This window comes from Berghia stephanieae, chromosome 6 (genome assembly GCF_034508935.2).
Source record: "Berghia stephanieae isolate SIO BIC M18660-M18661 chromosome 6, UCSD_Bste_1.3, whole genome shotgun sequence".
NCBI classification, from domain to species: domain Eukaryota; kingdom Metazoa; phylum Mollusca; class Gastropoda; order Nudibranchia; family Aeolidiidae; genus Berghia; species Berghia stephanieae.
Window position 1 is genome coordinate 26,495,721 of NC_088365.1, and position 17,500 is coordinate 26,513,220.

General features: G+C 39.0%; 1 protein-coding gene across 3 annotated transcripts in view; it reads right to left on the reverse strand.

Moving 5' to 3' along the window:
* Positions 1–17,500, reverse strand: part of LOC144974761 (glutamate receptor ionotropic, kainate 1-like) — a 79,572-nt gene that overhangs the window by 9,570 nt on the left and 52,502 nt on the right. For 2 of the 3 annotated variants that reach the window (XR_013645813.1, XM_078917992.1), the window contains exons 2-8: positions 12,298–12,333; positions 8,316–8,510; positions 6,909–7,065; positions 6,311–6,490; positions 2,417–2,534; positions 1,095–1,188; positions 483–572 (exon numbers count right to left, since the gene is read on the reverse strand). Coding sequence is in view for 2 of the 3 variants with exons in the window: in XM_078917992.1 (XP_078774118.1) it covers positions 483–572; positions 1,095–1,188; positions 2,417–2,534; positions 6,311–6,490; positions 6,909–7,065; positions 8,316–8,510; positions 12,298–12,333 (870 nt within the window). In the remaining variant the exon portion in view is untranslated. Of the gene's footprint in view, positions 1–482; positions 573–1,094; positions 1,189–2,416; positions 2,535–6,310; positions 6,491–6,908; positions 7,066–8,315; positions 8,511–12,297; positions 12,334–13,249; positions 13,403–17,500 lie in introns of those variants that run through there. The other variant, XM_078917993.1, reaches the window with a different exon arrangement.

Below are 17,500 nucleotides of genomic sequence, written 5' to 3' on the forward strand. Positions count from 1 at the left end.
CTTGTGACGGTAAATTGTTCATTTCTAAAGTTAACTATAGCCACAACAAGGGGGCTGCGCGGTTCATGGGTACGGTCTTTGCTTCGTACCCGAAACGTACCGGGTTCGATCACTCGCCGCTGCGCTGTTTGACTGTTTGAGCAAGTCACCTCGTCCTATCTCAATTTACGGCGCTGTACTTCGGCTGACGCATTGAGTTATTCCAGTTTTCCATTGGAATAGACGCTAGAGACAAATTTCCCCTTGGGGATGAATAAAGGGAATTTATTTATTTAATTATTTATTTATTGAAAATGAAAGTTTTTGCCAGGCTACATTAATTTGAAGTTTTATTTAGTTAGTCTAATAACGGTAGATTGTTGGTATTTAAAGTTAACTATAGCCACTACAATTATTTTTTTCTCCTAAAAATTACGATTAAAAATTTTAAAAAAGGTCGATCTGCAGTGCCTGCTCCCGAATTTTTCACTCATACACCTTACCTCATCCTCGGAGCCAAGGAGAGCGCCAGTGCTGTCCATGCGGCCCCACAATTCTCTCAGGGTCTTGCTGTGGCTGGTCCTTAAGAATTTCTGAGGAATATCGCATAGAACATGGGTGTCACGTTCAACACAATTGATAATAATTGTAAGCACGATACCTGCTACAAACAAATAATATATTGAAGAATATGTGCCCTCTGGTCTCAAAGCTTTTTAATACCGGTGTGAACTAAGTGCGGTGAAATTGGAGTTATAGCACCAAACATGTAAAAAAAAAAAAGAATTTTTATATAGCGCAATATCCACTAAACGTGCTCAAAGCGCTTTTAACACGTAGGACAGGACACGACGCCTGTTAGGCGATATTACAATTTTTTACTATATTTTTTTTGGGGGGGGGGGGGGGGGGGTCGTCGATAGCTCATACGCTAGAGTCATGATCTCCCCGGCTAAGCGGAGTTGTCTTACCAGTAAGGTCGCGGGTTCGAGCCCCCATCGCCAACGCCACGTTTTTATTCTCTGTTGTCTTCTGGCACTTTTCTATTCCCTTCATTTCTTGTTCTAACCAGAAAAAGGGAGGGTTACATCAGCCGTACACTTTATCATTCTCACCTCGGTAGAGCTGAAGTCAGTAGCCATGACTGCGATGTCTGACTCCAGGAGTTCGTCGTAGGTCTTAAAGGACAGATTTGGAATCTGCTCAGGTCTGGGGGGTAGATACACAAAGACTTTATTGTTATCAGCACCACCACCATCATCATCACCACCACCGTCATCATCACCACCACCATCATCATCACCACTACCACCTCCACCACCACCACCACCACCACCACCACCATCATCATCATCATCATCATCATCATCATCATCATCATCATCATCATCATCATCATCATCATCTTCATCACTGCCCTTTAAATAATTATACAACGATCTGTACTCTGGAAACGATTAAAGTTTTGAATAAATATAGTTCTTCAGACATTCGGCCCATGGGTCCAGGGCTTATCCCGGTTTCTCTAGCATGAAGCGAACAAAAGCAGCTATTTGGTACATACCCTTTGGATAGGATGCTATCTATATCGCAAAGTACTTTCCACCAGATATAACAGACCCAGCTACTCAATTACTGCTGGGTCGACAAGGGGGGGGGGGGGGGTAAGAAATTAATCTCGACTTCGCCTGGACTCTCTTCACGTGAAGCCAGCGCTCTACCAACTGAGTTATCAGTAGACCCTTATTAGCATGTAGGGATAACTAAATTAATAGATGGGTGTAATTGACGTCACTCAGCTCTTTGTCATTGTTTTTAGACAGCCATAATCATGAAATTTGTTGTCACTAGTTTCTATCAATCTGACTATAAACGTTGGAGGTTAAACATATTTTGATGTTTGGGTATGTTATATCCTGTTGACTGATGTTGTGAGTAATTTACCAAAACGCATAGCATCAATACCAAACAACCGCATATAACAGAGACTATTGATTCCGATGTAGATAGTCCTCACACGATCTGTGTTCTGGAAGCTTTAAAAGTTTTGATAGTAAAAAACAAAAAACAAACCTGAGCTTTATATAGCGCAATATCCACTAAACGTGCTCAAAGCGCTTTACAAAGGGTCCCTGGCCAACAGCAACATGTAACAAGTAGAACAAGACATGACGCCGGTGAGGCGATATTACAAATTTTACCGACAGAGACAACGATGTTAATTAACGGCAAGGTAATCATTTTACACCTGAGTACGGTAAGAGAATCTGAATTAAGAGCCTTTTCCAAGGACTCAACTATGCGCCGAGCGAGCGAGGCTCGAACCCAGGACCTTCCGATCCCAAGCGAGTGTCATACCACTAGACCAGATTGCCGTACGTATGAGTACGGACGATAATTTGTTGCCGTTATTATTTTTTTTCAACTTTGACCTTACCTTGCCAGGAAGTAGGCGGTTAGGTTGGCCGAGTAGGCAATGAGCGTGAAGAGGACGAAGAGTAGCCAGAAGGCGGCCATGGTTCGGCCCGATAGGGACTTGGGGGCCTCTCGGAATCCTGGCAGAATATAAATAGAATGAAGTTGATGTCACTCGGGTCTTTGTTATTGGTTGTTTTTTTGTTTTGTTTTTTGCCATCCACGTTTATGAGTAATACGCTTCGACAGTCGTAACGTCACTTCCCTCGTAATGACGCATGTTAACTTAGTAACTGGTTCTAAACTATCGGAACAATGGCGGACGCCCTTATGAAATACTTATCCGACGAGCATAAAAGTGTATCCAGAGGAGAAAACATTATAAATCTGATCATGGTTTGACTTTGACACATTCTGATCACAAGACATAAGAAAAGTTCTAGCCAGCATGAAGAATAAAAAGTACCGATTTTCTTTGTTTAGAATCACGATGGCCGCTGTTGCTGGGCGACGTGACATCAGACTATTCAATCCAATTCTCACTTAACTGTATTATCCGGACTATAGATAGTTCGAAGATGACGTCACCCAGGTCTTTGTTATTTATTTATTTTTTTTTTTTTTGCCATTTACGTTTATGAGTAATTCTCACTTAACTGTATTATCCCGATTATAAAAGTTCAAGGTTACACATAGTTTTGTGTGTTGGACCGTTATAATTCCGGATGGCAATGTTGTGAGCTTCTTAGCCAAGCGCACACTATCTATAGAATTGGTGAGATGAGATGGGATGGATGGCAAAATGGATTGCTGGATGGACAACTGGATTACATTTTTTTTAAACTAGAGATTTTATATCTACTAAACATGCTCAAAGCGCTTTAAAACTAATTTTTTAAAAGTCCCTTTATCAGCTCATAGGGGAAATTTGTCTAGGGTCTATTCCAAGGGAAGACTGGAATAACCCAGGGGTCAGCCGCACTGCAGCGCCGCAAATTGAGCTAGGGGGGAGGTGACTTGTTCAAGGCCACACAGCGCAGCGGCCGGTGATCGAACTCGGTACCTTTCGGGTACGAAGCAAAGACCGTAACGCTGAGCACGCTGCCCCATTTCAAGGAGTCCCAGCCGACAGCAAAACAAAACATGTAGGACGAGACATGACGCCTGTTAGGCGATATTACCATTTTTTTCCGGAGAGAGGCAGCGCTGTTGTATGGCCAGAGACTCGTTTTTCTTTTGGTACGGCGAGATAATGTGAGTAAAGTGTCTTATCCAAGGACTCAACTATGCGCCAAGTGAGGCTCGATCCCAGGACCTTCTGATCCGGAAGCGAGTGTCATACCACTAGACCACATAGCCGCACAAGATTAAATTTGTATTGATGAAATTAATGGATCTGAATTTGAATCTGAATGTTACTCGAATTCGACTCAATTCTGAGTATTTGTATTCGAGGGTGGAGAGAGTTGTTTAGTGTGACAGCGATTGTTGGTGTTTGGGCTGAAGAATTTTGATAATCTTCGTTTGAATACTTCTAAATCTGTTGTGTTCACACATGATTCGGGAAGAGCATTCCAGTCTTTGATAATGCGGGGTGCAAATGCATATTTGAAGAGATTTTTGAGTTAGTAGATTGGTGTTTTAGTGTTTTTGAGTGGGTTTTCTTTGAATGCGTGTATTTCGTTGTATGTCTAGTTGTTCTGGTTAAGATGGCCGTCATTGTGTTTTATAATGGACGACTGAAGGGATGAATGAATTGTTTGATGAATGGAGAAATGGGTGGATACGATGTGTACATATTTACAGGTCTGATAACCGAACACAATTATGGGCCTGTTCTAACATTGTTGTAATGGACGCTATTTTGCGTTGACTTTGAGAGGATTTCCATTACAACAATGAGCCCACAACACTTTAGGTTATAAGACCTGCGAATAACATGAGATAAGATAAGATATACTATATTCATCCTTGTATGGAAATTATAATTCTGTATCAACACACAAGTCGGTAATATATAAAAGAAAACACCAAGTGTAAAGAAATAAATTAAATAAAAATTGGCAAAGACTAGTAAAAGTCTTAAAAAGTACAGTCGGACAACAAGCGGGTATTATAATTATATGGTGACTGTCTATATGTTGATTATACTTACGTTAGAATTCTTGCATTAGGATGTTTTCAGTATAAATGAATATTCAAATAGTATGGAAATAATTTATAAACTGGTAAAGGGTCAAATCATTTCATAATAAAAGTAGAGAGGGCTAATACCGACGTGTACATATTGGCAGGTCTGATAACCCAATTCCTTATGGGTTCGTTGTTGTAATGGAAATCTCAAAATAAAAATGACGCAAAATATTGTCCATTACAACAATATTAAACCAGGCCCATAAGTGGGTTCGGATGTCAGACCTGCATATACGTACACGTCGGCTAATACATAAAAAAATCGTGTTATGGCGATTGTGTAAATACTTCATAAGTAATATTTGCGATATTTTTATGGCTTTTAATTACCACAAAAGTCAGGGACAGCGTGGCTCAGCGGTAGGGACTTTGCTACGTACCCAAAAGGTACAGAGTTCGACTACCTGCCTCTTTGTGTGGCCTTGAGCAAGTCACCTCGCCCTAGCTCAATTTGCGGCGATGCACTTGCGGCTGTGAGTGGTATGACACTCGCTTTCGGATCAGAAGGTCCTGGGATCGAGCCTCACTTGAGCTGAGTCCTTGAAAAAGCCTCTTTACTCACATTCTCTCGCCGTACTCAAAAGAAAAATGAGTCCCTGGCTTGGCCGTACAACAGCGCTGCCACTCTCCGAAAAAAAAAAAAATTGAAATATCGCCTAACAGGCGTCATGTCTCGCCCTACATTTTAGGTTTTGCTGTCGGCTGAAACCCCTTGAACAGTGGGCTGCGTGGCTCAGCGGTACGGTCTTTCCTTGGAATATAGATAGAATGCGCTTGGCCAAGGAGTTCACAACATTGCCATCCGGAAGTGTAACGGACCAACACACAAACTCTGTGTAACCATGAACTTTTATAGTCTGGTTAATACAGTTTAGTGAGAACAACTCACAAACGCGGATGGCAAAAACAATAACAAAGGCCTGAGTGACGTCATCTGCATACTATCTATACCCTAGAGACAAATTTCCCCAATGGAATGAATGAAGGGAATGGGCATGATCTATATCACATTTCCATGTGCTCGAGGTCATTGGTCACAGTAGAATATGTGCTCAAAGTGACCCACATAGTGAAAAGTGTTCACCGATTTTGAAATATCTAACATCACGATTGGTCATTGTGTTCAGCTTGACACATTGGTATGTTTACAACTTTCATAAACAAAGCAGCTTGTTTACATCTCTGAAGAAATATCCAATCGTTGTACAGCAACAAATCATGTGATTGATGACTTGGTTGGACGAAAACATGAATATAGATAGTTCGAAGATGACGTCACACTGGTCTTTGTTATTGTTTCTTGCCATCCGCGTTTATGAGTAATGCTCACTCAACTGTATTAACCCGACTATAAACGTTCATGATTACACACAGTTTTGTGTGTTGGTCCGTTATACTTCCGGATGGCAATGTTTTGAGCTTCTTAGCCAAGCGCATACTATCTATAGATAGAATGCGCTTGGCCAAGGAATTCACAACATTGCCATCCGGAAGTAGAACGGACCAACACACACACTCTGTGTAACCATGAACTTTCATAGTCTGGTTAATACAGTTTAGTGAGAACAACTCACAAACGCGGATGGCAAAAATAATAACAAAGGCCCGAATGACGTCATCTTCGAACTATCTATACTTCCGGATGGCAATGTTTTGAGCTTCTTAGCCAAGCGCATTCTGTCTATAGATCGCTCCCATTATTTATTTATTTATTTGTGATTACCTTGCCAGGAAAGTGTTGTGAGTGCGAACAAGTAGCTGTTCTTGAGGGTGAAGCTGTTCCTGGCTCCCCTGGGGTCCTTGTCGGCGGCCACGTTGCCCCACTCGTAGGGGCTGAACTTGCCGATGATGAAGAAGACCAGGCCAATGAGGAGGAGCACGACGAGAAGCATAATCCAATAGTCTGTGGGGGTTAGGAATAACAAGGTAAAATTGAATGAAAGCTTCAAAATTTAATAGACGAAAACAGATAACATGGACATTTCGGGTTTCCCCTTTTTCAACAAAACACGATGAATGAAACACTACGGACGTCTGTAGCGTTTCATTCATCCTGCTTTGTTGATAAAGGGAAACCCGAAACGTCCATTTTATCTGTATTTGTCTGTGGTGTTTCATTGAAAAAACAAGAATGACGATGGGCAAGAACAAGATTGACAACAATAAAAACATCATCATCATCATCATCATCATCATCATCATCATCATCATCATCATCATCATAAACATCATCATTACATCATATCATCATCATCATCATCATCATCATCATCATCATCATCAACAACAACAACAACACCGTCCACATCATACGCACGCACCCGAAGAGAGAGGCCTGACCAGGTAGCCAAGACCCAGGTCAAACCAGGTGGGTTTTTTGACCAACAGATTGATGCCGTCTGAAAGGAATGGCTTGGTGAAATCCACATCGAGTTCCCGTTCTGGCGTCACTGTGAGAGGACCTCCGATCTGGGCATCCTGGATTCGTGCAAAGTCAAATAGAAAAATGTGTTTATTTATCGATCTCTTTCGTTCTTTCTTTCTTATTTATTCATGTATTTATATTATTTATATATTTCTTTCTTTCTTATTTATTCATATACCTATATTATTTAAATATTTCTTTTGTTTCTTATTTATTCATAGATTTATATTAATTATATATTCCTTTCTTTCATATTTATTCATATATTTATATTAATTATATATTCTTTCTTTCTTATTTATTCATACATTTATCTCAATTATATATTTCTTTCTTTCTTATTTATTCATATATCTATATTATTTAAATATTTCTTTCTTTCTTATTTATTCATAGATTTATATTAATTATATATTCCTTTCTTTCTTATTTATTCATACATTTATCTCAATTATATATTTCTTTCTTTCTTTTTTATTCATATATTTATATGAATTATATAGTTCTTTCTTTCTTACTTATTCATTTATTTATATTAATGATATATTTCTTTCTTTCTTATTTATTCATATACTTATATTAATTATATATTTCTTTCTTTCTTATTTATTCATATACTTATATTAATTATATATTTCTTTCTTTCTTTGTTACTCATATATTTATATTACAGATTTATTTATTCATTGATTAATTCATATACGAAAAATTGAAAGTGGCCCTTTAGTGCCATAATGCTCAAGGAGTCGGAGTTTATTCCGGTTTATAAGCGTTAAACTAATGATATAATTTCTTGTCACTCTTTGGATAAGTCACTAGTCTATCGCAAAATACTTTCCACCACATCTAACAGATCAGATCCGGCTAACCATTCACTGGGATGTTTCAGGATGGTCTATCATCTGAGCGATCAAAATTTTCCCCCGAAAAACAATCAACAATAACATACAAACAAAAACAAACAAATAAGGAAACATAAAAAACAAACCCCTTAGGACAAACAACCCCCCCCCCCCCCACCCCGAAGAAAAAGACACCCCCTTAATGCCCCCCCCCCAAAAAAAAAAAAAAATAAATAAAAAGCAATACAAAATACACTAAAACAAACACGAAAAGAAACCACTAAAGACAACCCCCCACCCCAAGAAAAATGACCCCCCCCTCCTTTTAAAAAAAATAACCCCCTCCCCCCAAAAAAAAAAATGTAATAAAAAGCAACACATAACACACACAAAAACAAACAACCCCCCCCCCCCAAATAACAATAAAAAAATAAAATAAAAAATAACCAAAAGCCACAAACCTTATTGTAAACATCGCCCATCACCCCATTCCAGCCATTGGGCGTGTCCGAGCCATAGACACGTTTCTGGGGCTCCACGAATGTGTAGTTGAACCCAGCCCCCTCGGAGACTTTGTCCATCAGGTCCTTCAAGAACCCCTCGAATCGGACGTTGTTGGGGGCCCCGGCGTCGTAAACCTTCCATACGTAAGGTTTCTGGAAAATAGAATAACAGTGAGAATACTCTTCAATAGTCGTAACGTCACTTCCCTCGTAATGACGCATGGTAACTTAGTAACTGGCTCTAAACTATCGGAACAATGGCGGACGCTCTTATGAAATATTTCTCCGACGAGCATAAACGCGTATCCAGAGGAAAAAAACCCATTATAAATCTGATCATGTTTTAACTTTTACACATTCTGATCACAAGACATATGAAAAGTTCTAGCCAGCATGAAGAATAAAAAGTACAGATTTTCTTTGTTTAGAACCACGATGGTCGCCGTTGCTGGGCGACGTGACATCAGACTATTGAATCCAATTTATATAGATAGTATGAAGTTGACGTTACTCAGGTCTTTGTTATTGTTTTTTTTGTTTGCCATCCGCGTTTATGAGTAATTCTCACTAAATTGTACTAACCAGTCTATAAACGTTTAAGGTTACACATAGCTTTGTGTGTTGGTCCGTTATATAGATAGAATGCGCTTGGCCAAGGAGTTCACAACATTGCCATCCGGAAGTATAACGGACCAACACACAAACTCTGTGTAACCATGAACTTTTATAGTCAGGTTAATACAGTTTAGTGAGAACAACTCACAAACGCGGATGGCAAAAACAATAACAAAGGCCTGAGTGACGTCATCTGCATACTATCTATATATATCAGGATGGCAATGAATGTTGTGGGCTTCTAAGCCAAGCGCAAACTATCTATAAATAGTTCGAAGATGACGTCACTCAGGTCTTTGTTATTGTTATTGTTTTTTGCCATCCGCGTTTATGAGTAATGTTCACTAAACTGTATTAACCTGACTATAAACACTCATGGATACACACAGTTTTCTGTGTTGATCCGTTATACTTCCGGATGGCAATGTTATGAGCTTCTTAGCAAAGCGCATACTATCTATAGATAGTTCGAAGATGACGTCACTCAGGTCTTTGTTATTGTTATTGTTTTTTGCCATCCACATTCATGAGTAATGTTCACTAAAGTGTATTAACCTGGCTATAAACGTCTAAGGTTACACAACGTTTTGTGTGTTGGTCCGCTATACTTCCGGATGGCAATGTTATGAGCTCTTTAGCCAAGCGCATACTATCTATATAATAAAAGTGAGAATCTATATAGATAGTATGAAGTTGACGTTACTCAGGTCTTTGTTATTGTTTTTTTTTTTTTTTTGCCATCCGCGTCTATGAGTAATTCTCACTAAACTGTACTAACCAGTTTATGAATGTTTAAGGTTACACATAGTTTTGTGTGTTGGTCCATTATATTTCCGGATGGCAATGTTGTGCGCTTCTAAGCCAAGCGCATACTATATATATATATATATATATATATATATATATATATATATATATATATATCGATGCTTTGCGTTTAGGTAAATACTCACAACATCTGCCAGCCAAATTAAACATAACAACACAGAAAATTATGTTTAAACTTTAACGTGTATAGATAGTATGAAGTTGACGTCACTCAGGTCTTTGTGACGTCAACTTTATACTAGAGTCTATCTATAGTCTGATTTAGTTCAGAAAAGTGAGTGGAGCAGGCACTTATGTTGGTAACAACAAGATATGAAGTGAGTAGAAAAGTGCCAGAAGACAATAGAGAATAACATTTTTTTCGCGGCGGTGGTGGGGTTTGAACCTGCGACCTTATTGGTACGACAACTCCGCCTGGCAGATGAAGCGTGGCTCTACCGTGTGAGCTATCCACGAACACAAAAATATTCGTTTCAAACCAAGTCATTTCTAGATCCCTCTCTCACCCACTTCTTGAGACCGCCGATTCGTTCGCACACACGCCACCGCGAAGTAATTTTGACCAGCAGTTAAGCTTAATAGCCAATATTCTCAACACAAACATATAACATAAAACGATTTGAGACATTGAGTATGCTCCGGTGTATGGGTGAATTTTTAATTCAGAAAAGTGAGTGGAGCAGCACTTATGTTGGTAACACAAGATATGAAGTGAGTAGAAAAGTGCCAGAAGACAATAGAGAATACATTTTTTTCGCGGCGGTGGTGGGTTTGAACCTGCGACCTTATTGGTACGACAACTCCGCCTGGCAGATGAGAGCGTGCTCTACCGTGTGAGCTATCCACGAACACAAAAATATTCGTTTCAAACCAAGTCATTTCTAGATCCCTCTCTCACCCACTTCTGAGACCGCCGATTCGTTCGCACACCGCCACCGCGAAGTAATTTTGACCAGCAGTTAAGCTTAATAGCCAATATTCTCAACACAAACATATAACATAGAAACGATTTGAGACATTGAGTAGCTCCGGTGTATGGGTGAATTTTTAATTCAGAAAAGTGAGTGGAGCAGGCACTTATGTTGGTAACAACAAGATATGAAGTGAGTAGAAAAGTGCCAGAACACAATAGAGAATAACATTTTTTTTCGCGGCGGTGGTGGGGTTTGAACCTGCGACCTTATTGGTACGACAACTCCGCCTGGCAGATGAGAGCGTGGCTCTACCGTGTGAGCTATCCACGAACACAAAAATATTCGTTTCAAACCCAAGTCATTTCTAGAACCGGCGGTCTCAAGAAGTGGGTGAGAGAGGGATCTAGAAATGACTTGGGTTTGAAACGAATATTTTTGTGTTCGTGGATAGTCTTTGCTTCATACCCGTAAGGTACCGAGTTCGATCACCCACCGCTGCGCTGTGTGGCCTTAAGCAAGTCACCTCCCCCTAGTTCAATTTGCGGCGCTGCACTGCGGCTGACGCCTAAATTATTCCAGAATTTCCTTGGAATAGACCCTAGAGACAAATTCCCCCTATATGATGAATAAAGGAAATTCTATTTATTTATATTTATCATCATCATTATCATCATCATCATCATCATCATCATCATCATCATCATCATCATCATCATCATCATCATCATCATCATCATCCGTTGAAGTCTACAATGACAATAAAATGGATTACGATAAAAAGGAGAAAGAATAATGTTAATATTACAAGGGAGGCTACCTAATGAAATTAGACAACTGTATTTCTCTGGCATGAGTAATATTCCTTGGTTTTCTAAAATTCTGTTATAATCTTGATAACTTGACAATTTGAATGGATAAATGTTCTCACTGTAGTCTCCATAGTCATTTTAATGGTAGATTTTAAGGCATTTTTATTTGTAAATATGTCGACATTTTATTATCAGATCCAGTAGCAGCAGTAATAATATAATCACCACCATATCTAATAGCATCAACACCATCACCACCACCACCACCACTACCACCACCACAACTACCATCACCACCACCACCACCACCACCACCACCACCACCACCAACAACAACAACAACAATCCAGTAACAAAGGGCAGCATCAGCAGAATCACTACCACTACCATAATGAGCATCTCTAACAACAACGACAACACAACAACAACAACAACAACAACAACAACAACAACAGCAACAGCAACAATAACAACAATAACAACAACAAAAACAACAACAAAAAAGCAACAACAAAAACAACACCAAGAACAAAAACAATAACAAAAACAACAATATCAAAAACAAGAACAACAACAGCAACAGCAACAGCAACAATAACAACAATAACAACAACAAAAACAACAACAAAAAAGGCAACAACAAAAACAACACCAAGAACAAAAACAATAACAAAAACAACAATATCAAAAACAAGAACAAGAACAACAACAACAACAACATTCAAACCACTCATCTATTCTAAATAATTAATATACTACTTCTATCGCACTCACCGACATAATGGTACTGATATTCAACAGCGGTCCCATCTGGAAAACACATATGAAATATAGAAAGTTAATTAAACAACAGCCAGAGAGAGAGAGAGAGAGAGAGAGAGAGAGAGAGAGAGAGAGAGAGAGAGAGAGAGAGAGAGAGAGAGAGAGAGAGAAAGAAAGAAAGAAAGAAAGAAAGAGAGAGAGAGAGAGAGAGAGAGAGAGAATGAGAAAGAAAGAAAGAAAGAGAGAAAGTGAGAGAGAAAGAGAAAGAGAGAAAGAAAATCCTAACAAACCCAAATAAAGACATGAATACAGGGTGTCTCAAAAGGAAATAATTGTAAATATGGGATTTACAAATATGTTTACATTTATATAGATCTCAGTTAAAAGGTAATTAAATTTGATTATTTGATTTGGTTACAATTAATTATTCTTCACGTGCATACATTTTTTTGAACACCCTGTGTAACATCACGTAAAGCTTAAAGTCCAGCTGTGAACGGCTCACAACGAGTAGTCCAATGATTCAATACAAAATGGTTGTATTATAACTTGAGCTTTTATATAGCGCAATATCCACTTAACGTGCTCAAAGCGCTTTACAAGGTGTCCCTGACCAACAGCAACACGTAACATGTATAACGAGACATGACGCCTTTGAGGCGATCTTACAACTTTTTTCCGGAATAGACAACCCTGTGAACGGCCAGGTACTCATTTTACATCTGAGTACGGTGAGAGAATGTGAGAAAAGAGCCTTTTCCAAAGACTCAACTATGCGTCGAGCGAGCGAGCGAGCGAGGCTCGAACCCAGGACTTTCCGATCCGAAAGCGAGTGTCATACCTCTAGACCACAAAACAATTCACAAAACTTTCCAACTGTAAATCCTCGTGAGGAAATAAGGAACACCAGTCGTGTAACACGCCAAGAAATCAAAGACGTCGAACATTGTATCGTGTCACTCACTCTAACGATGTTACGCGTCCAGGGTAAATTACTCACAACATCCGCCAGCCGGGTGAAATGTACCTACACTGCAAAACTATGTGTAACCGTTAAAGTTTATAGTCTGATTGATAGATTAATTATTTTAAAATGACTGTTTAAAAACAATAACAAATATCCTAGTGACGTGGATTTCGTTCCTTCTATACTGAGTGACGCATTGAAATAATGAGCTGCTTACAGCATTCCAATTTAGTGAGTAAGTGAGTGAGTGTCAGATGAATCGATGTGTTACGATTCTCTGAATAATTATCATAACTAAAATATCGATTACATGTAAAATGATAGGGAATTCATCCCAATTACTGTGATATCGATACTGATTTCGATAATGATTTAATAATATTAATACTGTCTGATGTCACACATGTTCTGATTAACTTAGATCATAATAACAATAATATTGTCCAAAATACATTGCAGGTGTGTCGTCTAGTGGTTTGTCAACACTCGCCTTTTGATTGGAAGGTCCAAGGTTCGAGTCCCGCTCTGAGCGTCGCATCGTTGAGTCTTTGGAAAAGGCTCTTTACTCACATTCTCTCACTGTAATCAGGTGTACAATGGGTACCTGGCCTATGACAGTGTTGTATGTGACCTTGAAAAAAATCGTAATACCGCCTAGCATGCGTCATGTCTCATCCTACATGGTAAGTGTTGCTGTTGGCTTGGGACCCCTTGTAAAGCTCTTTCAGTACGTTTAGCGGATATAGCGGTATATATATATAATTATAATATATATATATATATATATATATATATATATATATATATTATATTATTATTTAAAATATTTACACAATGTTTGAGACAGTCTACATTAATGTTTCAGCTTAATTTGCCCTCGTCAGGACTGACGATGGCAAATTAGCCTGAAACATTAATGTAGACTGTCTCAAACATTGTGATAAATATTTAAATAATAATAATTCGCTCCAACTGCATGTCGAGCACTTTTCGTACCATATTTGTATCAAACACGATTCAGTATATATATATATATATATATATATATATATATATATATATATATATATATATATATATATATATATATATATATATATATATATATACATATATAAAGCTCAAAAAGCTCTAAGCTCAAGATGGCCCATTCGATAGAATACTGGGCCCATAACGAAAGGATCAATGGAGAAGCAAAGTGTGATGTCAAAAAACAAAAACAAAACTGGTTCCTTTTTCAGTGGAAGTATAAACCCACTCTTCCAGAGGATTGAATACATCCCTTGGGTAATTGGATTAAATAGTCTGATGTCACGTAGCCCAGCAACGGCGGTCATCGAGGTTCTAAACAAAGAAAATCGGTACTTTTTATTCTTCATGCTGCCTAGAAATGTTCATATGTCTTGTGATCAGAATGTGTAAAAGTCAAAACATGATCAGATTTATAATTTTTTATATCCTCTTTTATGCTCGACGGAAAAATATTTCATAAGGGCGTCCGCCATTGTTCCGATAGTTTAGAGCCAGTTACTAAGTTACCATGCGTCTTTACGAGGGAAGTGACGTTACGACTGTTGAAGCGTATTAATCTTCTGGTTTCAGATTGATGACATCTTATTTTCTAGTCTAAATATATGCTGGCCGTCAATAAAGATCAACCATCTTCTCTCTTCTTTCTACATCCCGTAATCCTAAGAATTTGCCCATTAACCTTGCTACTGAAATAGTTATGCCACATTTATGGAATATAACCTTTTTATTACCAGTACTCCGAAGGAGTTACATACACACTCCCAATGATTTAGGAACCAGGAGAGTAAATACCCCCCCCCCCCCCAAAAAAAAAAAAAAAAAAAAAAAAAAAAAAAAAAAAAAAAAAAAAAAAAAAAAAAAAAAAAAAAAAAAAAAAAAACAAAAAAAAAGTTGAGCTTTTATTTAGCGCAATATCTACTAAACAGGCTCAAAGCACTCTACAAATGATCCCTGACCAACATCAACCCGTAACAAGTAGAACGAGACATGACTCCTGTTAGGCGATACGACGATTTTTTTTTTTTCGGACAGAGACGATTGAAACACAATGTGCCCGAGGTATATTCAAACACTCAGTATACATTTTGACAATGATTAATTAAACAACCCTGTGTGAATATAATGCAAATATTATTATGGCGTTGTTTTTTCCTGTGTAACTTCCATGCATATGAAACGATCACCCAGACGACAGCGAGTTTTAACATATGTTGATATTCTAAAAGATGATACCTGATATTATAGCATACATATTGGCAGGTGTAGATAAATATTATGTTACTGATATATTGATGCCATGCGTTTAGTTAAAAAAAATACAACACCCGCCATCCGGATAAACGGCACGAACACATAAAACTGTGTAACTCAACGTTTTTTGTTTGTTTTTTGTTTTGTCTGATTAATAGATGGAATGAAGATGACGTCACTCGAGTCTTTGTTATTGTTTTTTGTCATCCACGTTTATGAGTAATTCTCACTTAACTGTATTATCCCGTAGCCATCGTTAACTTATAGCCTGACACTACAATCCACAAGGACTTATATTTTGACGTCATCTTTTGCACCGTCTAGTGAGTTGTCGTTAGTAGAGCTTAAGGAAACAAGTGATTCTATTGGTTGAACTATTGAATACAACTCGCGATTTGTTTTCTTTTGTGGCCAAGGACTTGTCTTTTGACATAATTTTTTGGTCAGTGCCAGGATATAAGTTAACGACGGCTCCGATTATCCAGACCATAAACGTTCAAGGTTACACAGAGTTTTGTATGTTGGTCCGTTATACTTCCGGATGGCAATGTTGTGAGCTTCTTATCCAAGCGCATACTATCTATACAGTTTATGAGAACTACTCATGAAATGGCTGGCTAAAAACAATAACAAAAGAGCTGGGTGACGTCAATTTCGTTTCTCATATACCGATGGTTCCGTGCAAGAGACGTATTCTACCGATCGACGTGTGTTTATTTACAGGGAGACAGACAGAGACAGACAGACAGAGAGAGACATAGAGAGACAGAGAGAGATAGAGATAGAGACAGACAGAGAAAGAGAGACAAAGAAAGAGATACAGACACACACACACACACACACACACACACACATAGAGAGAGAGAGAGAGAGAGAAAGAGAGAGACAGAGAGAGGCAAAGAAATAGAGAGACAGAGACGGAGAGAAAGACAGAGAGAGAGGGAGAGACAGAGAGAGGGAGAGACAGAGAGTGGGAGAGAGACAGAGATAGAGAGACGGAGACAAAGAGAGACAGAGAGAGAGGCAGAGACAGGGAGAGACAGAGACAGAAAGAGAGGCAGAGACAGAGAGACAACGACATACATACAGAGAGAGAGAGAGAGCGAGAGACAGAGAGAGACAGAGACAGAGAGAGACAGAGAGAGAGACAAAGACAGAGAAAGAGAGAGACAAAGACACACACACAGAGAGAGAGAGAGAGAGAGAGAGAGAGAGAGAGAGAGAGAGACAAAGACAGAGAGAGACGTAAACAAAGAGAGACAGAGACAGAGAGACAGAGGCAGAGAGAAACAGAGACAGACCGAGACAGACAAAGACAGAGATACAGACACAGACAGAGACAGACCGAGACAGGCAGAGAAAGACATACAGAGACAGAGAAAGACAGATCTACAGAGACAGAGACAGACAGACAGAGACAGGGACATAGACATACAGACAGAGACAGAGACAGACAGAGACACAGACACAGAAACAGAGACAGACACAGAAACAGACACAGACACAGACACAGGCACAGACACAGACAAAGACACAGACACAGACACAGACACAGACACAAAGACAGACACAGACACAGACACAGACACAGACACAGACACAGAGACACAGAGACAGACACAGACACAGACACAGACACAGACGCAGACACGGACACGGATACACAGACACATACACAGACACAGACACAGACACGGAGACACAGACACAGACACAGACACAGACATAGACACGGACACAGACACAGACACCGACACAGACACAGACACAGACACGGAGACACAGAGATACAGAGAGAAGTAACTTGGAAAGAATCTTTGGCGGAGAAAGTCACACTGACCTTGATGACATTTCAAATTTTCCGATTATCATCGTGCCTTGCAACGATGGCAAGTCGGTGTGTGTGTGTGTGTGTGTGTGTGTGTGTGTGTGTTTTGTGTTTGTGTTTGTGTGTATATGTGTGTA